Below are 24779 nucleotides of genomic sequence, written 5' to 3' on the forward strand. Positions count from 1 at the left end.
CAGAGGCCTGTCTGATGTCCCAGAGTGAGTTAAATCCATCCACATATTGCAAAGGCTGCACAAGTGCCCCGTTGTCCAACAGGCAGCCCACAGAAGAGGCGGTTGGGCTGAGGTTTGTTTTCTTTTTAAACTCAAGCCAATCCCCTCCAGCCCTTCATAGTGTGATAACTAGCTCCTTTTTTTGGGGGGGGGGGGGGGGGGGACTGGAATTTAGCTGTTGACAGAGCTCATCCACATGCATTATCCTGTGTAATCCTCACAAGCACCCTTTAATGTGAATAGCTGTTAATCCACTTTAGGATTGGAAGTCTCAGGCTGACTTGCTGCTGATTTAAGGCATGGTAGATGTGAGGCTTGTGGACTCTAGTACCTTGATGTTCTCATGTTCCCAGGCCTGAATTGTAGGATGAGTCAGCTCTACCTTTTTCCCCTCAAAGTAGGTAGCTCAGAGACCATCCTGTGGCAGAGCCCCCAGGCCTCCATTGTAACAAGGCCCCTAAGTAAAATATTTCCCTTCCCTTTTCATTAGGTACTTTTGCAAGGGTATGCATAGAACACTTGGGCAATTGTGTACTTTGTTCTTGGAAAATGTAGTGCCCAGGCCATTAGTCTTGCTTCATTCTTCATTAATCTAGACGTTTGTATTTATTTTGCTTCAGGTAATTATCAGCATTAGGGAGTAACAATCAGCCAAGTCTCATCTTAAGAAGGCAAGCCTTTCAAAATAGTCTTAACGGTTAATAATTGTGTGTCGCCATTAAAACTAACTTCATTTTGCTAAAAAAAAAAAAAAAAAAAAAAAAATCAGCTTCTTAAAATTATGTATTTTATTGCAAATGGCCTTAAGTCCTCTACTTTTTATGCCAGCCCTTAAAGTAAATTTCCATATTAGATAGAGTAGCCTCATTTTTCTCCTTGGAGTATTTGTTCCCTGAACTCCTGGGCACAACTGTCCTGTTTTGTCAGTGCCCACCAGCACTGGAACAGTGAGTCTTGGTGTCATATAAAGAAGAAGCAAGTATGTAGACATGTGGTCAGCTCACGCCAAGAAATCAACACAGGAGGAAGCTTTAAAGTTTATGTGTGTTGAGAGAACCACAGCCCAGCTGTGGGTTGCAGATCAAAAAAGACCCTATTCAGTGTGGTGAAAATAATACTTAGCAAAATGTTTAATCAGGTTCTATTTCCTGCCCCAAACCCAAATAATGGAACCACGTGAGAAAGCATATTATAAAGGATCTGCAGGGAGGTCAGGGAGGACCACATAACCCAGCCCAGAGGTAAGGAAGGCCACTCTTTGCACCTTCCAGAGGCTATGGGAGATTGCCTATAAGAGTAACAATGTTAAAAATCAAAAATTCATTCAAGAAGAGAGAAAATAAATACTGATCATGACCATGTCCAAGCAATCTTGACACCCCCCCTCCAGCCCCAATATTCGATCATATTACACCCAAACATTGCCTTAATGTCCTATTTGAGTCCTGTCCTATTGAGAAACCTGTCAGTTTCTGCTTAACTGCACAGCTTCTGCTGGAGCAACAGATGCCTGGCACTGTGTCCCCCCTGAATCGTTCTTCCATGCCTTTAAGACTGTTTTCATTTTGGAGTGTCCACTAGATGTGCTAGGGTGAAGCCCAGATGCGCCAGGACAAGTCCCCTCCAATACCTTTGCCAGCAAATGGACATAGGAACAGACACAGCCTCTAGTAGCCTTGGTGTGCTGCATTGAGAGGAACCATCCTTCCTCTCCCTGAGGGAGAACTGCTCTTGGGGAGTCTATTGATAGCAAATGACCCCTTAGGCTGTATCTGCTCAAGTCTATAACAACCACTAAGGTTTGGGTTTTAGTTTCAGTTTAGCCAATCAAATGGTTGAATCATCAAGAGGGAAAAACATTCAAGCCTGTGGATTGATGGGTCATTCAAGTAGTTTAGATGTACCATGTTGATTTCAGTGACTCATTGATTTAGTCTTAGGAAAAGTGGCTTGGAGTAAGAATGTGCAGAAGTGTGGCAGACACCAGATCCCAAAAGCCAAGACACTACTTGGCTCCTTCAAATTTAGAAGATGGATCACACTCATTTGGTATTTTGAACTAAATGTAGAGTATAAACTAAGTCAAAAGGCTTGAGGTAGAAGAAACAAAACAGGAAGAAAATTTAGGGAGGAATTCCAAGCTGGAAAGATGGGATTGGGATGTTGTCCCTTCTCTTCAGATCTCAAATTCCAGAACATGTACATCAGACCTGTACCTGTGAGGCTTAGAAACAGAATACATGCCCTTTACTTCCTACAAGTGCTACCGCAGGGCTGCTTTCCATGCTGCCTCTGTTAAAGGTCCCTTTCTAATGGGCACTCAGATTTCCTATTCTTTTGCTTCCCTTTAGCCAAACCACGTGGATCAAGGCAGCTTAAGAGATGCTCAGATGCCAGAGTCAAATGTAACGTGAACTGGGTTTTTAGGCACAGGATGTTAAAAACACACTTGGACCGGGAAAGGGAGGTTGAGTTTCTCAGTTCAAGCTTGGCCTCATTTACTACAAAGACTCTTGCTTTTCTTCGTAAGAATTTGAGAAGGAATCTGTGGTTCCTTCACCCGCCGCTGTCCTACCCATGCAGTAAGGCCTATCTGACTTGGCTATAAGCAAGTGACAAGGTTGTGACATTTGGCTGTGTCCTTTAGGCTGAGTGGAGAAGATAATGTGGAGTGTAACCCCAAGAACCCATTCTATTAGGGTGGAGGGGGACCTCTCCTATTTGGTGGCTTTGGTCAAGAAGCTGGGGTACTGGGGATCCCTGGGTGGCTCAGAAGTTTAGCATCTGCCTTCAGCCCAAGGCATGATCCTAGGGTCCCAGGATCGAGTCCCACATGGGGCTCCCTGCATGGAGCCTGCTTCTCCCTCTGCCTGTGCCTCTGCACCCCCTCTCTGTCTGTCTGTCTCTCTCGTGAATAAATAAATAAAATTAAAAAAAAAAAGAAAGCTGGGGTATTATGAAATTATAGTACAATGGAGTGGTCATACAGGGAATGCAACTGAATCAAATTTTAAAGCCTTCAATAGATTTGAAAACATCCCCAGAACTATTTTTAACTTCCTTTCACTTCTGTAGGACCCTCTGGTTCACCTTCTGGAGACAGTAGGAACCAACTAGAATATGGATGCATCCTGGTCCACCTTCTTTTTCAAAACCCAGAGAACTCAGAGAAGAAAAATAGCAATACCAACAGAATGCCACTAAGAAAGTGGGAAATCTCTTTTCCCTTCCCCCTCCCTCTAACCCCTGGCCAAGTCTGTTTTTCAGCCACATAAAATATATTGTTGAACCTATGAGTGCAAGCCACTCAACTAAGGTTAAGAAAATATAAGTGGGATTTAGATTTCTTCAGTTTGGCCAGGGACCCTGAGGTCACCACTCCTGCCATCCTGGTTTCTGTATGGCAACCACCTGGTCAACCTCATGCTTTGCCCCACAAGTAAAGCTTTGTGTATTTGGAGTATGCACTGGGATCATTCCATTTCCTTCATTCAAGGATAACATGTTAGAATCACAGGAAAGAGAATTTGTTTTGCTGAGCTCCAGCCTCTGAGTTTTTCTGGACCCTGCATTATCCTAGGTTCCTTGGGGTGATCTTTGTAATGCTTGGTAACTGGAGCATCCTCCACAAAAGTCTCTGGGTTCATCACCTTACCTCAGGATGCACAGCAACGATTTCCCACTGGTGAAGTTGTTCCTAAGAGTAGCTGTGTTACATCAAAAAGACCTTTCAGGAGATGGAATTTAGCTGTCTAAGGAGACTAGGGCAGACCCTGTTGCAGTTGAGGACAAGGTGGGTTTTATATGATTCCATAATAATAAAATTTAAATGAATTGCTGAACTTAAAACAGGATTGGTCCTTACTATATCCATTTTGGTAGAAATTAATATTCCAGCTAGAAATGAATTTTTTTTACAAAATAAAATGTGTTTGTAGTTGCTTTTCTTTTTTCTGAGGCTGTCACCTTTTCCCTTTGATTTTAAAGGCTAGATACTACTGTGGCCTTCTCTACTTCTGGGGAACTTAAAGCACTTGGTACTTAATAACTGTACAAAGACAGCAAGTCAGGGTGGCCCCATTTTAAAGCACATACAATGGACAGGACTCACTTGTGAGATCCCATAGGTCTGTAGGAAACCAAGACTCTTTTGTATGCCCTCTTCCCTGGATAGCTGGTCATTCACATCACAGAACTACCAGGCATTCATTCTGTAACCAAACTGGCTATTGCTTAGACAATGTAAGAAAAATACCCAACTCAAGTATATGACTTTTTTGCAGGGTCTTTTGAGATACAGGTGAGCTATTTCTCAATCTGGATAATATTACATGAGTATGTTCATTTTGTGATAATTTAGCAAGCTAGAACATGCTCATTCCTTGTATCTCTGCATGTACATTATGCTCCAACCAAAAAGAATAAAAAGAAGAAAGAATCTTCCCTTATGCTTATGTAAAACATTTTATTAAACTTAATCTGAAATTTATGCTGACTATGGTGGGGGGAGGGTAATTTTTATTTTGAGAGAATCCTAGATCCACATGCACTCGTAGGAAATAATATGAAGAGATCCAATGCCCTTTTACCTAGTTTCCCCCAATGGTATCAGCTGCAGAACCATATTATAATATCACACCAGGATTTTGACATGGATACAGTAAATACACAGAGCTTTTTCATCACTACAGAGGTTCCTCCTGTGGCTATTTTATAGGCCCACCCTCTTTCCTTCCTTGCCTCCCTTGTAATCCTTAGCAAACATTAATCTGTTCTCCAGTTCTATAACTTTGTCATTCTGAGATGTTGTGTAAATGGGATCACATAATATGCTACGTTTTGGGACTGGATTTTTCCACCCAGCATAATTTCCTAGAAATCTATCCAAGTTGTTGCATGTGCCAGTGGTTTCTTTTTATTGGCAAAGTAGTACTCCATGGAGTGAATGCAGCACAATTTGTTAAGCCATTCACTTTTTAAAAGATATCTGGTTTTCTTCCAGTCTATTAGGAATAAAGCTGTTATAAACATTCATGTGTAGGTTTTGATGAGAATACAGGTTTTAATTTCTCTAGAAATTAATTTAATTTTTTAAATTAATTACATTTAATTTCTCTAGAGTAAATACCCAAGACTGAGTTTGCTGGGTCAAATAATGGTGGGTACATGTTGATTTTCTTAAAAGAAATTGGCAAAAATGTTTTTCAAAGTGCCTGTAACATTTAACATTCCCACCAGCGATATAGGAGTGGTTCAGTTTCTTCATGTCCTTACCAGCATTTGGTGGTTCACTATTTTCTATTTTAGCTGCTCTGAAAGGTATGCAGTAATATTTAATTGTGGTTTTAAATTGCATTTCCCTAATGGATGATGACTTCTTTTCATGTGTTTTTGCGCCATTTGTATATCCTCCTTGTTGAAATGTCTGCTCTGGCATCTTTTCTTTTGCCCATGTTCTAATTAGGTTGTTTGAGATTTTTTTTAACTGTTGAGTTTTTAGAGTTCTTCATATATTCTAGATACTGGTCCTTTTTCAGATACATAGTTTGTAAATATTTCCAGTTGGCTTGTCCTTCCATCTTATTAACATGGCCTTTTCCCAGAATAGACGTTCTTAGTTTTGGTGAAATCTAGTTTATCAGTTTCCCTTTTGTATTTTTGGTGCCATGTCTCAGAACTTTTCACCTATCCCTAGATCCTAGAAACTTTATTCTATAGGCTTTTTCCAAAGGTGGTTTTTTTTTCTTTTTTTTTTTTTTTCTTTTTTTTTTTTTACTTCTACGCTTTACATTTCAGTCTATGAAGGTAGTAGAAGGTAGAAGACTGAGGTTGAGATCCATTTTTTTGGTAAAAAATGTCCAATTGCTCCAGGAATAGTTTATTGAAAGGTTACCTTTCCTCCACTGAATTGCTTTAAAATCTTTATCTAGAATAAGTTTGGTGTATTTGTAAATGGTATTGCATTATTTGATTTTAAGTGTCCACAGGGTGTCCATCACTATTATACTGAAACACAATTGATTTTTTATATATTAATCTTATATCCTATAATCTTGCTTAATTCACTTATTAATTCTAGGAGTTCTTGCAAATTTCTTCATTTTAAGATTTATTTATTTATTTGAGAGAGGGAGAGAGCACAAATGGGAGGGGCAGAAAGAGACAGAAAGAGAATCTCAAGCAGACTCTGTGCTGAGCATGGGTTTTGATGTCATGATCTTAAGATCATGACCTTAGCTGAAACCAAGAGTTGGATGCTTAACCAACAGGTGCCCACCTTGGACCTTTCTACATAGACAAGCATGGCATCTGAAAATTGGGACAGTATTTTACTATATATAGGATTCTGAGATGAGGGTTCTTTTCTTTCAGTACCTGCAAGCATTTTTGGCTTCCATGGTTTATAATGAAAATCCATTTTTATCCAAATTGCTTTTTTCTCTGATAAGTAAAGTGTGCTGTTTATCTCTCTTTTCAAGATTTTTTGGAGGGGTGAGTCTTTAGTTTTCAAAAGTTTATCTATGATGTGCCATGTGTGGATTCCTTTGGGTTTATCCTGGGTGAAGTTTGCTCAGCATTTTGAATTTGTTGGTTTGTGTTTTTTGACCAAAATAGGGTTTTTTGGTCATTTCATCAAGTTCTTTTTAATCCTGCCCTCTTTTCCTTCTCCTTCTAGAACTCTGATGATACTCGTTAGATCTTTTGTTATAATCACACAGGTCCCTGAACCTGTTCTTTTTCTTTTCAGTCTATTTTCTCTCCATTGTTCAGAGTTAGTAATTTCTATTGTTCTATTTTCCAATTTACCAGTTCTTTCCTCTGTTTCCCACAATCTGCTGTTGAGGCTATCCACTGAGCTTTTATGTTGGTTATTGTATTTTTCAGTCTTCACAGTTCTTTTTTTTTTTTTTTTATGTTTCCTATTTCTTTGCTGAGATTTTCTTTTTTTTTTTCATTTGTTTCAAGTGTAGTCATAACTGCTTGTTGAAGCATTTTTATGAGGACTGCTTTAAAATCTTTGTTTGATAATTCTAGCATTTTGGTCATCTCGGTGTTGGCACCTATTGATTGTATTTTTCTTCAGTTTGATTTCTGATTGAAACCTAAACGTTTGGGGTATTAAATTATGAAACTTTGGATTTTGTTTAAGCCTTATGTTTTTGATCCAATGCTCCAGTGAAAGGAAAAGGAGCATACCACCTCATTACTACCCTATAGAGACAGAAGTCAATTCTCCATTCAACCTTTGCTGATCCAAGAGATGCTACTCGTTCCTGGTGAATGAAGACAGAAGTTGCCAATTCGGCCTCCACTGATACCTTCCTGATGGTGAGGGGTAGGAGAGTTTCGTTGCTGCTCCCCATGTGGGGTCCATTAACACTGGTAGTGTCTTTGCTATCACCATGTGATGGTTAGGTCTTTCCTCTTACTAGACCTCCTCTGCAGCACTCCATCCAGAAGGGGAAGGACTGCATCTCTACTGCCAGGTAATGGTGGAAGCCCAGGTTCCCCATATGGTCTCCACTGACATGATGGCAGACACTTCATTTACAACCTGGTAAAAGGACTGGAAGACTAAACTCACTAGTCAGCCCTGAGAGACACAGGTGGTGTGGAACCATGGGTTTTCTGTGGTGTTTGGCTGGAGGAGGGTGGTTATTGTTTAAAATTCTGTCTTGCTTGGCTGCCCATTTTGATTGGAGAGATCATCTGTTCATGTTCCTGGATTGCCAGATTCTTTAGCTCTGACTATGGGATATATGAGGTAAAAATAAAACCCAGGGAATTCACCACTGTGTCATTCCCCAACTGCCAGTGTCCCTAAAGAGTCTGTTTTCTTCTCCTCATCTTTCAGAGTCTTCTTATGTTTGTTATATATCTAATGTCCAGGGTTTTCCATTGTGTTTAGTGGGAGAATAGGGAAAGGTGTATCCATCCTCCTGGAAGTGAGCTTTCACTAATTTTTGAGAAGAAAAAATGGTATCTGATAGAATGCTTTCTGGAGAGCTTCCTGGGTTCATTTGAACTCAGATTGGTGGTCTCCCTGGATCTTCCATTTGTTGAGTCCTTTTTCACTTGAACCCTCCCCAGTCCTTCTGTTCTCATGTTGAGGAGTCTGCTTGCAACTCTTCCATCCAGTGACAATGCTTGATTTTATCTAGAGGATCCTTTCCAGTCCTTGCTGGATTGAGAAACAATCCTGATGTCTATAAGCCCAAGCAAGGAATTTTCCCTAGGAAAAGAGTTAAACTATCTGGCAAAATGAGGAAAATAAAAGATACTGAGTTTTTCATAATGAAAAATAACTTTTCATTAAAAATGTTATTATGTTCTTCCTGCTTTTTACCATTTAAATAAAAGTGATCATGGCCCATTTTTTTGATATCCTTACTTGACACACACCCAAAAATGTTTCAATTACATGTTGGTTCTCCCCATATTGCCTTTTTCCTTTCCTTTTCTCTTAATTTTTAAAAAATTGAGGTCTACTTTACATACATTGAAGAAAACAAATCTTGGTGAGTTGAGTGAGTTTTGGCAATTCCCATGGTAGGTTTTATACTGTATACCCCATCACTGAAGAAATTTCCCTCATCCCTGTTTCTTTTGATCCCTCTCCTTCATCCCTGGGGTTCTGACTTTGTCACCACTCTAGAGCTTCAGAGGAATGGAAACAGATAGACTCTACTTTTGGTCATTATGATGTCTGTGATATGTTCAGTAGTTCATTCTTTCCTTTTTTTTTTTTTTCCTAAGTGGTATTTCATTGTAGTCACCTCTCCCAACCCCTTCTCCTTCCCAAATGTTGATCTCTCTAGGTCTCTGCTATATCAATCTTGAGGAATTGACCTTGTTACTTCCAATAGACCTCAGTTGCATCATTCCATGGGTATTGCAGTACATTGTCTTATTTATATGCATTGTGGGAAGAAAAAAATAACTGAAGACTTTAAGACTTTTAATTTTTTTCTTGCATTACAGAAGTTTGTGCTAAAAAATTATTTATTCTCCTGTTGATGGACATTTATGATATCATGGACCAGGGTTACTATAAATAAAATTGTCAGGATCATTTTTATACAAGGTTTTTTTTTGACATATGTTTTCATTTCTTTTGGTAAATACTTAGAAGTAGGATTAATGGGTGGTATGGTAGACATTTATTTAACTGCCTAAGAAACTACCATAAACAGTTCTCTAAAAGTGGTTGTATTAGGCGCCTAGATGGCTCAGTCAGTTAAGTGTCTGTCTTCAACTTGGGTTGTGATCCCAGGGTCCTGGGATAGAGTCCCACACAGAGCTCTATGCTCAGTGGGGAGTCTGCTCTCCTTCTGCCCCTCCTCCTGCTTGTGTTCTCTCTCTCTCTCTCTCTCTCTCGCTCATGCTCTCTCTCTCAAATAAATAAATAAAATCTTTTTTTTAAAGTGGTCATATCATTTTTTAAAGATTTATTTATTTATTTTAGGAAAGAAGAGCTTGTGTGCACTTGTGGGGGGAGGGGCAGAGGGAGAAAGAATCTCAAGGTGACTCCATGCTGAGTGTGGAGCCTGATAATGGGGCTTACCTCCAACCCTGAGATCAAGACCTGAGCTGAAATCAAGAGTCAGATGCTTAACTGACTGAGCCACCCAGATGCCCCAATTGTATCATTTTACATCTCCACTTGCAATATATGAGGATCCCATTGTTCTATCTTCACCAACATTTGGTGTTTTCAGCCTTTAAAATTTTATCTATTCTAGAGGGTGCATAATAATATCCCATTGTGTATTAATTTTCATTTCCCTGATATTTAATGGTGTTGGGCATTCTTTCAAGTTTCTTACTGGTTATTCCTAGGTCTTAGTCTTTTGCCCATTTTTAAATTGTGTACTATTATTGGTGTTTTAAATATTGAGTTATAAGACTTATACATCCTATATACAGGTACTTGGATTTTCCCCACCCAGTCTGTTGCCTATACATTTCTTTTCTTTTCTTTTCTTTCTTTTCTTTTCTTTTCTTTCTTTTCTTTTTTTTTTTTCTTTTCTTTTCTTTCCTTTCCTTTCCTTTTCTTTTCTTTCCTTTCCTTTTCTTTTCTTTTTTTTAAGATTTTATTTATTTATTTGAAATAGAGAGCAAGAGCATGAGTTGGGGGTGGGGCAGGAGAGGGAGAAGCAGACTCCCCACTGAGAAGGGAGCCTGGTGGGGCTTGATCCCAGGACCCCAAGGTCATGACCTGAGCCAAAGGCAGATGCTTAACTGACTAAGCCACCCAAGTGCCCCTTCATTTTCTAAATAGCATCTTTCAAGAAGCTGAAGGTTTTAAAAGTTTGATGAAAAAAATTATCAACTTAAATTTTTTTGTTAGTGTCTTTGGGCCTTGTCTAAGAAATCTTTGCCTAACCCAAGGTTGCAAAGATATTCTCTCTTGCTTTCTTCTAGAAGCTGTGTGGTTTTTACTTTTACATTTCGACCTATATCCTATCTCAAATAAATTTCTGAGTACAGTAAGAGGTAGGGGTTGAGGTTCATTTATATAGTTATCATTTGTTAAACAGATCATCTTTTATCCATGGAAATAGTTTATTTCTGTATTAAGAAATTTGACCATGTAGGTGTGGGTCTATTTCTGGGCTCTCTATCCTATTCCACTAATGTATTTGTCTCCTATTTTGCTAATTCTATCTTGATTATTATATTAAATTTTATACCAGAAAATTTAAGGCCTCCTGATCTTTTATCCCTTTTCAAAATTGTTTTTATTATTCTGAAAACTATGTATTTCCATACATATTTTAGAATTTGCTTGTGAGTTTCATAGGTTGAAAAAAGGGGCCGCTGGTATTTTGATTGTGATTGCATTAAATCTATCAGTTTGGGGAGAATTGATATTTTAATAATCCATGAACATAGTATATATCTTCATTTATTTAATTCCTTCTAGCAGTGTTTTGTAATTTTCAGTAATAGAGTTCTTGAACGTTTCATTACATTTAGCACAAAGTGTTTTTTAATTTTTTAAAGCTATTGCAAATAATACACAATTAATTTTCTATATGTATGTTCCATGTTTAGTACACACACAATTAATTTTATATATGTATGTTCCATGTTTAGTACACACACATAAGCTCACTAACCCACCATATAGTTCAAGTATTTTATTTGTAGATTCCCTGAGATTTTCTAAGTACTCGATCATGACATATAAGAATAAAAAAGTTTACTTCTTTGTTTCAATCTGTATCTTTTATTAAGATTCCGCCAAGAGTCCAGTTGAGCAGAAGCTGCTTTAATTAGACTAAGGTCAGTGTGCCTAGCCCAAGCTCCACCCCCACTCCCATAGTGCCTTTGTCCTGTCAGCAGTTGACCTGGGAGGATATTAGACTACAGCCTGGGATATCTTTGAATCTTCACTGAGTTCAACTTCTGGTTGTTACTATGGGAGCAAAGTTCTCTTAAATCTTTCTACATCCTAACTAGAAGTCCTTCCAAATTACTTTTGAAATTCTTTGGGTCCATGAAATTCAAAATTCCAGAACTGACTGCCACAGAATTTCTCCATAATAATTTAGACTCTTACTGTACATTTAGTTCTGGCAGTTTGTGGGGCTTCTGCTTCTCGAAAAAAATTTTGGACTGAAAATTATTCCCTCTTGAATATGCTCACATTTCTTTAGGTTTGGATTTACAAGGTTGAACTATTAGTTGATTAAAAAACCGCATTCTTTTGTATGAAAAGGTGTGAACCTAATAGTGAAGCTTTATTTATAACCACCTAATTTAATATTCTTTCTAGTTTCATGTAAATGTCTTTGTAGAAAATGCTACCAAGAGCGGCATTGTGGTTACTTTAATTCCATTGCCAATACTTTTATATGGTTTCCTGTATTCTAAAGGGAAAGCTAGATGTACTTTTCTTCTTTTAAAACTTTTCCTCTTATGAATCAGTACCAGTATGAATAAATGTCAGAAGTTCTTATTAAGTGGTTAAAGTTGATGTCTCTGTCTCAGCATCCGTGTTTTAGGTAATGATGATTAAGCAGACTTCATAATGGAAAATGCCAGAGTTATAAAGAAATTGTTCTTCTTACTAACTAAAGAACACATGATAATAATAATGTTTGTAAATACTCACTTTGTGCCAAACTCACTTAATCCTTACATTTTAATGATAAGAAAGGTATCGTGGTTTGGAAGTCAGAACCCCAGGGTTCCAAGTCCTACTCCTTTACTGAAATAGGCATTGTCATTAATATTTAGGAAATAATAGGATCGTGCACACTCTGGTTGAAAAACATTGCAATAGGAAGGACATTTTGGAGGTTAATTTGTCTCTCCTCAAAATGAACTCTTTGGTTAGGCAAAATGAGGTGTTTTGGTTTTGGTTGGTAAGGAAGGCAAGTTTTTCTATTCTGACATTTCAGATTATACTAAATATTTTTATTAGCTGAAGAAATAATCAAATAAAATATAATTTATATTGATTTAGAGAAAATATGAAGCTAGAGTCCTGATTATTTAATAGAACCACAGAATTTCATTTCTTGCTAATGGAACTTGGTTGTAGAGAAAGCCATGAAAATGTACATGTTCTTGGGATCAGAAAGCCAAATCAAATAAGGTCTGGCTGCCTTGAGATGCAAGTGGTCAGTACAAGAGTAGAGTTCCCCTTTCCAGTGGTTATGTAAATCAAGACAGCTCAAATCATAACACATCGTGTGCTTTTATGCCCCCATGTGAGTGTTTCAAGTATGTTTTTCTTTATCTTTACCACTAGCCAAGCATTTGGAGCTAAGGTGGCAGATTACCTGATACAGACCTACCATCCTGACCCTTTGTCTTCAGGGGTTGGTGACTCTTTAGGAAAGGTGAACAAATGGGAAAGAAGTAAGGTCACAGCCTCTGAGAATTCAGTGAGTTTGAAAGTCTATAGTAGCTGAAGATTGAATTCCTTGATTGTGGTAATTTTCACTGACCATTATTTGACAGTCAAAAGTTGCTCTTCTGAAGGGATTTGAATTGTGTTTGGTGACTTAAGGTATGGACAGAGGAAGAGGGAAGGCCTGAAGACTTGTCCAGCAGAGTTCATCCAACTTCCTGAAGAAGAACCTGCAGAGCAAGACAGAAAATCTGTTGTTTCTCAAATACCCTTGTACCTGAGCCTCACTGGCCTAAGCTTAGTTTCTGAAGACTGGGAGTCTTATCTTTCTCAGGAAGAGCATCCAGATCATCAGGCTGGCCCTTTTGCATCATGGCAGCTGGCCCTGAAGCCAACATCCCCAGCGACTCCCTCTAGTGGCAAGATCCTAGAGGCCCCCAGGGCTGCCCATGGCGCCTAGTCCTCTTGGGGAATGTGAGCTAGTGTGGCTGGCCAGACCACACTCAGCACATATGGAACATCAATTCTGACTTAGGAAGAACATCAGAGGTCAAAAATTTGGACAGGGATAGAAGCATTCCCTCATTGAAACACCTTGTACCCTCCAGGGATAGAAACATTAGAGGAAGGGGGAAAGATGGAGGAAGAATAGGTAGATGGGGCTGTGAAAGCAGAAGGCTCTGGGTTAAAACCCTGGTTGTACCAGTTATGAGGTATGTGATTTGGAGCAAAGTTAAATGACATGTCCATGTTCTTTCAGCTAACACAGGAACTATTTCACGAAGGCTATACTTGGTAGGTAATCTATATCCAAGAACAGAAGGCTTGAAAGAGGCCTAATTAAGTTAGAGTGTGTCAAGTAAAGAAGAATGGCAAATGTGGTGATTCAGTTAATAATAAAGATCGTCAGGTGGAAAACAAGATAAATTTGGTTGGCCCATGGTGAAGGGGCAGACTGTTCTTGGGCTGTAGGTAAGGAAACTAGTTGTCGGAACAGAAGAAATCAAATACTGTTAAAGGATTCAAGTTCACAATCAATAATTTTACTTTAACCTGAGAAGTAAGTGGAAGTGATTCTGGGCTTTTTGGAAGAAAATTATCAGATCAAAACAATACTCAAGTAAGGTAATCTTGTGAGGTAAGACTCTAAAGAACTTGGTGAGGGTCTGAATCAGGGGGCTACAGAACACACATGTGCACACATATACAATCATTATACAATCATTATAAAAGGTTTCAGACCTATAAAAGGGACCAAATCATACAATAAGAAACATCTTTGTACCTATTCCCTAGTTTGTCATTTTCAGGCTGCCATCACATCACAAGTGGAGCCCACCTACTAGCTGATGAAAGGCATATGTGTTGATGTATACCTTCTCTAAGAAGGATCTCTTTAAATCTATTTTGAACAAGAAACACCATAGGCATCCTAGAATAAAAAGAGAAATCCATTTGGATAGATGTGGCAAGTCATGTGTCCATGTGTGTGGCTAGATTTCCATATACTGTCACACTCAGTCTCCAAGTCTCTGTGTAAAGGGACAGATGCACATTGAAACTTAGTGAATATGAGTTTCTTGGAAGCCTTTAAAGGCCCTAATGATGGTATTTGGGCGATAAAGAATCAACGACTTTCTTTTGCTGCCTTTTGCAACTTACAGGGTAGCCTTCACATAACTACCTCATTCCATCCTCCCAACCAATTCTGAGGTCAGACCTCTAACCGACACTTTATAAGTAGACAGACTCCAGGCCTTGGAGACAAACCCCTGTTGGCCATCCTTGTTTAAGAAATCTCTGGGAGCAGGGAAATGCTACAGTCCCATGAAAGAAAGTGATAGAAATGTGCCAGTCCGTTCCATCACACCAAATGACTCTGGTTAGGTCTAGCTGGGCCCCATCTGTTTCCCCTCTTCTTTTTCTTTTTTTTTAAGATGTTATTTATTTATTCATGATAGACACAGAGAGAGAGGGAGGGAGGCAGAGACACAGGAGGAGGGAGAAGCAGGCTCCATGCAGGGAGCCTGACATGGGACTCAATCCCAGGACTCCAGGATCACGCCCTGGGCGCTTAAACCACTGAGCCACCCAGGCTGCCCTGTTTCCCCTCTTCTAATGGTGCAGGAGAACCTAAACATTTACAAGACTTGGAATCCCCAGTTGCAAATATTTTCTGCCTTTTCCCCCCATCCTTGACACTTTGATGTTACTGAGTATTTTTGTTGGAATCTAAAGCCCCTTGAAGAGATGATAAAGGCATGGCAGATGGTTACAAGGCAAGTCCTGGTGATTTGCTTTCTAAACCAGATTAGGAAAGCAGAGTGGGTGGTGGTCTACAGTGGGACTTCCAGCCTGCTATTCAAATTCTTTCTCAGAAAAAAAAAAAAAAAAAATTCTTTCTCAGATACCTCACTGACTAAACAGTCATTTGGCTTTATAAACTATGTTTCTACAACTGAAATTCTCCTTCAGTTAAGCCAATCAGTGAGTTACACCTCACTGTTAACTGCTTTAATTGTGTAATTATAGAATTTGGCCTCAGATAATTAAGAGGGTAGAAGTATAGCTGAAGATGACCCACCCCACTGCTAGTGAATGGCATTTGAATTTTAAAAGGAAGATACCTGTTTTAGTTACCTTCTCCACATGGCCCTGGGCAACATCCAGTGAGCTAGACCTGCACAGCAAGTGATCTCAGGGTCCTAGGAAGCAAGAGTGGGCATTGCGAAGCTTCTTGAGACCTAATCTCTGGAATTCACACAGTGTCACTTTCTCTACATTATATTGGTCAAGACAAGCCACAAGGCAGCCCAGGTTCAAGGGATGGAGAAAAAGACTCATCACAATGCCCAAGCAAGAAAAGGGCTAATTGAGGGACATTTCAAGTTGGGGTAAAAGATATGACACAGAGAATACCAGAAGGTCCCCTGTGCTGGGAACAGAGGTGGGAGATGTGGGAAGAGTCAAGAAAAACTTCTGCACAAGGTCATAGGAATAGCTGGGGCGTGGCGGCAAGTTCACTGGACACCTCACACCTGGAGCATCTGTATTATAATTAATACCAACATGAGAAAAAAACAGGTTTTTTTTTGTTCAGAGTGCCATAAAGCTTAGATACTGCCCATTCTAAACCATCCTAGTCTCCCAACTGGAATAAGAAAATTGCTAAGACTTTCAAAGGGGGAAGAAAAAGAGAGAACCTACTGCAACTAGGTGGGGGTAGGAAGCCAAATTGATGTTATAAATCTCCTCCTGAAAATCCATATGTTACCCTGTCCACCTACTGTCCCTCAAGTGTTGAATGCTTCCACTTTCTTCCGAGTAATTATTCTCAAATTTCACTCCCTGGATAGTTCAGTGGATCCAATGTTCTTATTATTTTAGAGCAATACTGCCAATGCTTTAGGTCTATCCTTGAAAATTTTTCTTAAGAATTTACAACTTTGTTCATGCTCTTTTATTTTTAAGGGCACCTATTCATTGGTGTTTCCTCAAAAGCTGGTGAGTTTTCTTTGTACTGAGATGGGTGGGCTTGGGATGCTTCATCTAGCACAGTAGGGTCACATACTGGCAGAATGGGGTGTGGGTGGGGGAGCAAGGGGGAGGTTACAACATGTGCTATTTTTGTGCTTGTATTATGGGGGTGTATGTTTGGTAATAAAGCTAAACTTTAATACTACAGGCATACCTTGTTTTATTGTGTTTCATAAATAGTGCAGTTTTTACAAATTGAAGATTTGTGACAACCCAGTACTAAGCAGATCTATCGACGCCATTGTTTCAACAGCATTTTTTCACTTTATGTCTCTGTGTCACATTTGGGTAATTCTTGAAATATTTGAAGCTTTTTATTATTTTATTATTTATTATTATAATGTTTGTTATGGTGATCTGTGATCAGTGAGTATGACTAGCTGGAAGCTCAGATGATGGTTAGCATTTTTTAGCAACAATATTTCTTAATCAATATATGTTGTTTTGAGACATAATGCTATTGCACACTTAACATACTACACTATGGTGTAAACATAATTTTTGTATGCACTGGGAATCCAAGAAATTCATTTGACTTGCTTTACTGCAATATTTGCTTCGTAGCCATGGTCTGGAACTGAGCCTGCAGTATCTCTGAGGTATGCCTGTACTTTGCTTAGTCCTATGGGGCTCCCTGATAATAAAAAAATATATATTGTATACATAATAATAAATGTTATAGTAACTACCTAAGTTAACTTTGTATTAAGATGTATTTATAAAAAGCCTTTAATATTTTTCGATATCCGGCAGCCCAGGTGGCTCAGCGGTTTAGTGCCGCCTTCAGCCCAGGACCTGATCCTAGAGACCGGGGATCAAGTCCCACATCAGGTTCCCTGCATGGAGCTTGCTTCTCCCTCTGCCTGTGACTCTGCCTCTCTCTCTCTCTCTCTCTCTCATGAATAAATATATAAAATCTTTAAAAAAAAATTCTTCAATATCTCCTTAATAGAGGAGGCCTGGGGCCACAGTGTGTATTACTAAACCTCCCAAGCCCAGCAAAATCTGTACCATAGGATAGGACTCCAGCCATTGGATCCTTTTTAAAAATCTATTTTATTCTTATTTTTAAAGTTGTAAAAATGTTGAACAGAAATCTGCCTCCTGCAATTTCTGTCTCTGAGTACTTGTTCTGTGTTTGAACAGACCAAACTCATACTCTCTTCCACTTAACACTCATTCAGATAATTGAATCTCCACCATTGTTGAATGTATGACAAAAACTGGTTGAGTCTCATGATGCAAACCTAAAGGGAAAGTTATCTTGAATAATGAAATTACAATATGTAGAAGGTTTAAGGACTTATACACCATCTCATGGTTTTGAAGTATGTGGTTAAAGACCTTAAGAGTTGACAGATTAGTCAGGGATTTGTCAAGAGTATTAATTACAAACTTTGAAATCTTGGTCAGTGAAAGTTCATCACAGTGCATCTTGCAAATATGATCAAAGTCTTTTCACTACTGATTTTATGATGCTTAACCAGTGTGTAAAGAATGAAGGTTTTCATTAGAAATGACTGATGTAATAGAGCACATTTAAAGGAAGTTGTATTGTTAGACTATTTCCCTTACCCTACCCCAACCTCTGTTTTGGGGACCCCTCCCCTCATTGTCTCTAAACACCTAAAATGGCATTTGGGGCTCCTTTAAGGGAACTGTGCTCTTTACAAGTGTTAGTATAGCTTAGTGATGACCACCACTGTGAGGGCAGCAAAGGTGGGGCTGTTGTTAAGTGATGTTTTTCAAACCATAAAAATGAACCATGAAAACTGGGGACTAACTGTGATTTGGTGAGTGAAAGAAATTTATGGCTGGCTGAAAACTTGAAAATGGAGGGGTAAAGTATGCAGCTGGTTATGGGAAAGGAAAGCAGTCCCTCTGCCTTGTCCTTCCTTGTTGAGTTTTAGAAAAAAAAAATCTATTATTTTGATAGCTTTATTTCCACTACCACCACCCCTCCCCCCACACACCAGAATAAAAAAAAAAATGCACTGGCACTTAAACCATGGACAATGAAATTAAAATACACCCAATGCAGCTCCCCCCAAATCACTAGCTTCCGTTTTCCCCTCCCTTCTGCTGAGATGTCTTATCTATGCCTTCCAGAATACATGAGGGTATCTTCCGGGTTCCTTGGTGTTCTCCTTAACTGCAGGTTGATTTCCTGCATCAGCCAGGTGGAAGGTGCAGAGATGCCAATGCTTGGTGTCAGTATCCCCAGTCCCACCTCCCGCGCATTTCAGGAACCATGGCCTGCTGCCAGGCAGGGGTGAGAAAGGTGCTAGTCTGGGGAAAACTGGGGCATGTCTCCACTAGTTCACCTGTCTCATGCTCTTCCTGTTCAGTTGCCTCTGCACGCCAGAGGGTGGCACCCCAGGCACTCCAGAGGTGGAGAGGAGGGCTATGATGGGGACTGGAGCGGTGGGGTGGGCAGGGCAGACAAGGGGACCAGTGATAAATTCTCAGACCTTGGTCTTGAGATTCCCATATAATTTTTGGAGCCTGCCCCCAACCCTGTTTGAAGGGAGCCGGCTTCCGCCAGACAGGTGGCACAGGTTTAGGAATTTCTATGATAAGGCATTGTGAAGGTTATTCATGACCAACGGCCTCTACCCTCCTGGGTCCCAGAAAATCCAAAGGGAAACAAGTTTCCCCTGTACCTGTAGGGTGGGTGGGGAGTGGGCGCAAAGCCTACGCACGCCACGGTGCAAATGAGCCAACATCTGACCTGTCACTTTGCGTTGTGTTTTTCAGTTGCTGGATCTGTGCGACTCGGTGAAGGATGATGCCCTGAGGGTGATCTCTGCCTTTAACATTCCAGACACCTCCCTCCACGCCCCAATCGCAGGCATCACCAATGCGAAGGCCGCCTGGGCCTTCTACCCTGCACCGCTGCAACCCGAGCCCGGAGAAGGGGCGCGCTCTCAGCGGCGCAAGCTGGAAGCCAAGTTATAGCGGGCGTGGTGCGAAGGGTGGTGCTCGCTCGCAGCTGCCACGACACTAGCTTTTATGACGCCTGGAACTAGGGCCAAGGCTGGTCTGGCATGCGCTGGGTCCCGGCTCTCGGGGCTCTCGGGGATTTGGGTCGCAGAGCAGGGTTCCCACAAAGGCTTGAGAGGTGCGCGTTGGGCTGTTGGGACAGGAAACCAAGCGGCAGCCCCGGAACATGCGGCTTTATCAGATAACCGTGCCGGAGCGGCAGTCACCTCTCCCAGTGTCAGTCCCTAGACGCTGGCTCCTCTGCGAACGCGCCTACACCCGGGTGCCACCAAAGGTCTCCTGCTGTCAGCGGTGACTCAGATTTACAGTGATTTTGGGAAACGGATTGATGCTGCGTAAAAAAAAAAAAAAAAAAAAGTCAAACACTCGTGGGCAAAGTTTCAGTTCAGCAAGTGATGCTTTTCCAGTGAATCAGACCCTCTTGGGGTCTTAGAGGAGACGCACGGACCGGGAAAGCGGAGTGAGCGCCCGGAGGTTTGCTCTCGGCAGAGCGCAAACTCCGGCTCATCCTCCCAGGCAGGCGGCTTCCGGACCGTAAGGCGACGCGCGGAAAATACTTTTACCATGTGAAATTGTAATCTGTTCTTTAGAGGAGCATAGATACAAAGTTTAATAAAGGCATTAACGGATGGAAAGGCGCTGCAGCTGCTTGCCGAGGATGGGGGGACGGGCTGGGGCAGTACACCGCAATAAGGTGATTTCGGAACTAGGGGAGACCACACTGGCAGCCTGTAGTCCGGGCAAGGGCTGCAGATTCCCTGTCCCGTCTCTCGGATCCCCCCTGCCCCACTTGATTCTTGCTCCTTCCTCAGCCCCAGCCGTCCTCGTCACTCCCTCTCCACATCTCGTGGGGCAGAGGCAGGCGTGAGCACAGCTCTGCTCGTGTCCGCGAGGGGACAGCCAGGACCGGAGCAGAGACCTAACGCCCACCTACCTGCCCCTCCCCCACTGTCCCTTCTCTGGACCGTGGCCAGTTTCCAGAGGACCTCCAGACCGGGTAGGAGAGGGCGGGCAGAGCTGGAGGTCGCCCGGCGCGGGGAGGTCCGCCAAATCTCCCCAGCACGGTCGGGGCTGCGGGAGGAGCAGACTCCGAGCCGACCTCTCCCATGCGCCCCAAAATAAGAGTGTTTAACGGGTTGCTTTCCCTGTCGCCTTTGTTTTTTAAAGTGTTCACAGGGTCGCTAAAGCAGACGACGCGGGGGCGGCGGAGCTGATAGGACCAGATGACAACCACAAGGGCTCTCTTCTGCGTGGTTCTTTTCCTGTCCCTGTCTGCATCGCCCAACCCCACGGAGAGCTCGGAGCACCCGGGCGGGTTTCTGGCTCCCAGCGGGTGCAGTTCTGTTGTCTCCCCCCTCCCCGCCCCGGGGCGATACGCAGGGCGGCTGAGGCTTAAGAGTTTGTCCGCCGGCGGCCGCCACCTGAGGTCCAGGGCAGCAGCTCCAAACCACGGTCAGGGTGGACATCTGGGCTCTGCGCCCACTTCGCCGCGTGCACGCCCTTGTCCTTTCCCTCCTGCAACGAAATTCCGGGGCAGAACCGGGCGTGCGTTCTTGAGTCCCTCCGACGACCCCTGGCCACCTGCGCTTGGCTCAGGACTCTTCAGAGACGCGCTGAGAAGAGTTTAACCAGGGGCTGTGCAGTCTTCTCGACGTTCCTGACCTGCTTATGCAGCGTAGGACACCGAGCGAGGTGGCCAGCAGCGGGACAACGCCTCGCTGATCTACTCCTCTGAACTGAGGTCCCTTCCTTCTTGGTTCGGGGCGGGGGGACGTTAGGGGATCCTTAAACTCGGTTTCTTTATGCCATCTAACTAACCAGGTCTCCCCGCGGCAGGATGTTCCATCTCCCATCATCGCCCTTGCCCCCCTACACCCCCCCCCCGGCCGCGGCTGTCCGCTAGCCCCGGGAGCGCAGGAGGAGGTAAGGGTGGGGACTCAGGACCCCCATTAGGAGAACAGATGAGGGTGTGGACCCAGAGGAGTACGTCCCGGAGTGGGAGTGAGGCCGTCGGCACCCAGGAGAGAGGGGGTGGGGGCGCGCAGGGAGAAGTGGTAGGGGGTACTTCGTGCCCACATCACTCCCCAGGCTCGCCTTCACTGGCCTCAGCGCGCCTCCGGGCGGGTCTCTGAGAGCCGGACCAATCCTTAGGATCCCGACCCAGCAGTGATACCACCCTCTCCCACCTGAAGGCCGAGATCCCTCTGGACTTTTTTTCTTCTTCTTCTTCTTCTGTTTTTTTTCTTGAAAGGATTTTTGTCGAGTTTTTTTCATTTCCCTGTTTTTACCTGCTCTTCGCGCAGCGCCTTCCTGCCTCGCACCGGGGCTGCGGAACAGACGCCTCTGGGGATCCGCTCTTTGCCCTGGTCTCCACTCTCCCCACTAAGGGCTCTGCCCCTTAACCGTAGGAGGGCCGGCCCGGGAGAAAGCGAGGTGCCCCTGCCAGGGGGCATAAGGAGGGCGCCTAAGACTACCGCGTGAGGCTGGGGCGAGCAAGATGAGCAGCCCGGCACGTCGGGGCCTCGACTCACCCAGTACCCCGGACTCTGGGAGAGAGGAGAACCCAGAGACCCTCTGCCCAACCTCGGCCCCTCGCGTTCTCGAGGATCAACCCAGTGCCCGCGCCTGCCCCAGAGCGGCTCAGAAATTCCCGCGGCCGATCGAGGGCTCAGCGGCGCCTCCTGAGGCTTTCCGCCGGCTGCAGCGGCCCGGCCCGGTTCAGTGTGCCCGGAGCGCCCCCTCCGTTCCACGCGCACGCACTGGCCCCGCTGGATCCGGGCGAGGCCAGGGTACACTGGCGGGGGAGGGGTGGGGGTGGGGGTGGGGGGCGGGGGGCGGGGGGCGGTACCGGAGCGCTCAGGCCTTCAGGCAGCCTTAGTCACTCCAGTAAACACGCCCGGCGGGGGGCCGGGCCGGCGGCGCGCGCAGGGGAACCCGTCCGGGCCACCCCCGCCTTTACCTGTTGGAGCCTGAGCGCGCCAGCCGCTGCGGCGCGGCGGGGCGGGGCGGGGCGTCGGGCCCGCGCGGCGGGGCGGGACCTGGCGGGGGCGGAGCTCGCGGCGATTGGCTGAGGGCGCGGGGCCGCCAGTCTGAGCGGAGCTGCAGGGCTGTGCAGGTTTCACTTCGCTCCGCGCAGCCTCCAGGTCTGGGTCTTGCGAGAGGGCTCCGTCCCGCGTCGCCGCCGCCGCCGCCGCCGCCACCGGATTCTCACAGTCGCCCTACGCGCCCCAGCCCACTGCGGCCAGCATCGCCACGGGCTGCTCGCTTTGCCCCGCTCCCGCCGCCACCCCTTTGGCGCCCTTTCCTTGGCCCTCGTCCCCCCCAATGTCTGACTCTGACTCTCGGACTGAGAAACGCAAGGTAAATACCTCCGAACCCCCGGGAGCGGGCGGGGTAAGGACGGAAGACAGGCGCCGGAGCCAGGTGGGCGCCACCCCCGCCCCCTTCCCGAGCACGTGCAGGCAGCTGCAGGTCCCCGTCGCACTCTGGTCGCCGGGCGGGAGGCAGCGGTCCGGCGGGGCGGGCTCCCTCCCCCACGCAGGTCCAGGTCGGGGAGGGGGCGTGCGCGCAGAGCTCGGGGCGCTCGGCCGAAGTGCGCCTCGGGCCGGGGATTCCGCGCGCCAGGGAGCGGAGAAGCTTCTCGGGGCCGGCGGGGAAAGGCAGCGCGCGCTCTCGGCGCTGTCCCGGGAGCTGCGGCCCCGCTCCTGGGTACTAGGCTGCGCGGCCGGCCGGCAAGTGTCGCCGCCCTGTCCCGAGACTCCCTCCCCACCCCCCACCCCCCATTCCCCAGGTAGCGGCCGCGCCGTCGGAGCTGGTCTGGCGGCTTGGCTGTCCTCGCGTGCTCGGGCCCGTTGCGGAGGATTTGCGGAACTGCGGCGGTTCTTTCACTGGCGAGCCTCGGCTTTTTCCTTGCACCGGTTGAGGCGGAGGTTTCAGGGCGGCTGCAGCGTTCGCGCTCTTCTGGACGTGCCTGGGGGCGCCCTGCCCTGCCCGGGCCGCGGCTGCGCCGCAGACACCAGCAGCCGCACGATCCCGACGGCGAGGGGCCGAGGGCCGCCGATCGCCGGCGCCACGCGATGGGCGAGCCTCGGGCCGCAGGACCTGCTCCGTGCGTGGGGCACCCCCACTCCCTCGCAGTGCGCCGGGCGGTGCGGTGCCCTCGGGGGCCTGTTACTCGGTGTCCGAGCTCGTGGCGGAAGACCCGCCGGCCGCGGGAGACCGGGGCGTGGATGTGTTCGTTGTCTGCCGCGCTCACGGGTGCGCGCGGACATGCGTGCCCGTGGCCAGTGGCGGCGGCTTGGATTTGGAGCGTACGCGCCGCGCTCGGGGAAGAAGAGGGAGGAATTTGTGGAGGACGGTGGGTGCCCCGGCTAGGGGAAGGGGCGGCCTTTGGGGTCTTCGGCCAGCCGGCCCGGGCGGGGGTCGGCGGCCAGCGGCAAGGACTGGGGTCCGAGGTCGGCTCTGCGGGTGCGGAGAGCGCGAGGCTCCTGCTTTGTCTCCAGGTGACCGGCCTGGCGCGGCGGGAACCCGGAGGCTCGCGCGGCCCCCGGACGGGCACAGGCGGGGCGGGCTGGGGGGCACCTGGGCAGCTCGGGTCGCCGGGACTCCCGCCGCGGCCGCCGGGGCCGGGGCCGGGGCAGCCTTCGGAGGCGAGTTTGTCAACAATCGCCTCGCCTTTGGCGGCCTGGCCCGTAGGCGCCGCCCCCGCGGGCGGCGGCTATTGGCTGCGGCGGGGAGCGAGCGCGCGCGGGCCAATTGGGAGCGCGGGCACCCGGCGCCAGCGGCGCGGGGAGGTCGGCGGTGCCGGCGGCGGCGGGCGCAGTGCGCGAGGGGAGGAGCGGGAGGAGGCGGAGGATGTTCCCGGCGGCGGCGGCCGGGGCAGCGCGGGCCAGAGGCGCGGCGCGGGGAGCCCTGGGCTGCCCGGCGGAGCGCGGCGGCGGCGGGCGGGCGGCCGGTGGTGGGCTCTGCGCGGCCCCGGGGGCTCTGAACGCGAGTCCCGGGCTTTGTCTCCCGCGCTCCCTTCGTGCTGACGGTCAGGGGGCTCCGGGTCGGCGAAGGACGCGGGCGGGACGCCGCGGGGCCCGGGCCCGGACGCGACGATCGGAAGGGAAGGGGCGGACGTGAGTTTCGGCCCGAATACCTCCACAGGGCAGGGTCGGTGGGACGCAGGGGCCGCGCGCCCGGGGAGCCTAGTGTGCGGAGTTACTTGGGCACTTTGCAGGGGGCGCCCGGGGACGGCTTCGGGGGTCACTGCCCCCCACTTGGAGGTGTGCACCCCACTGTGCGGGTTCGTCCGGAGAAGTTGCGTCGGGCTCCGCGCGGCGCGCTGCCCCCT

General features: G+C 46.0%; 2 protein-coding genes and 1 long non-coding RNA gene across 11 annotated transcripts in view; 2 read left to right on the forward strand and 1 right to left on the reverse strand.

The window, feature by feature from the left end:
- Window positions 1-20079, forward strand: part of ACOXL (acyl-CoA oxidase like) — a 348079-nt gene extending 328000 nt beyond the window's left edge. For all 3 annotated transcript variants that reach the window (XM_038561425.1, XM_038561423.1, XM_038561424.1), the window contains one exon: window positions 19199-20079. In XM_038561425.1, coding sequence (XP_038417353.1) covers window positions 19199-19399 — 201 coding nt within the window. In that variant the 3' untranslated portion in view covers window positions 19400-20079. The remainder of the gene's footprint in view (window positions 1-19198) is intronic.
- LOC111090605 lies at window positions 12529-24741 on the reverse strand. 2 transcript variants are annotated; one of them, XR_005372405.1, is made up of 3 exons: window positions 24585-24741; window positions 19173-19775; window positions 12529-13134 (listed from the first exon to the last, which is right to left on the reverse strand). It is a non-coding gene; the product is annotated as an uncharacterized LOC111090605 (long non-coding RNA). The 2 variants fall into 2 exon arrangements; XR_005372404.1 differs by lacking the exon at window positions 24585-24741 and adding an exon at window positions 20866-22086.
- The window catches only part of BCL2L11 (BCL2 like 11), a 50159-nt gene continuing 47927 nt past the window's right edge, over window positions 22548-24779 (forward strand). For 5 of the 6 annotated variants that reach the window (XR_005372402.1, XR_005372403.1, XM_038561428.1 and 2 more), the window contains exon 1: window positions 24299-24564. Coding sequence is in view for 3 of the 6 variants with exons in the window: in XM_038561428.1 (XP_038417356.1) it covers window positions 24299-24564 (266 nt within the window). In the remaining 3 variants the exon portion in view is untranslated. Of the gene's footprint in view, window positions 22805-24298; window positions 24565-24779 lie in introns of those variants that run through there. The other variant, XM_038561431.1, reaches the window with a different exon arrangement.

The sequence above is a fragment of the Canis lupus genome, chromosome 17, assembly GCF_011100685.1.
Source record: "Canis lupus familiaris isolate Mischka breed German Shepherd chromosome 17, alternate assembly UU_Cfam_GSD_1.0, whole genome shotgun sequence".
Taxonomy (NCBI): Eukaryota; Metazoa; Chordata; class Mammalia; order Carnivora; family Canidae; genus Canis; species Canis lupus.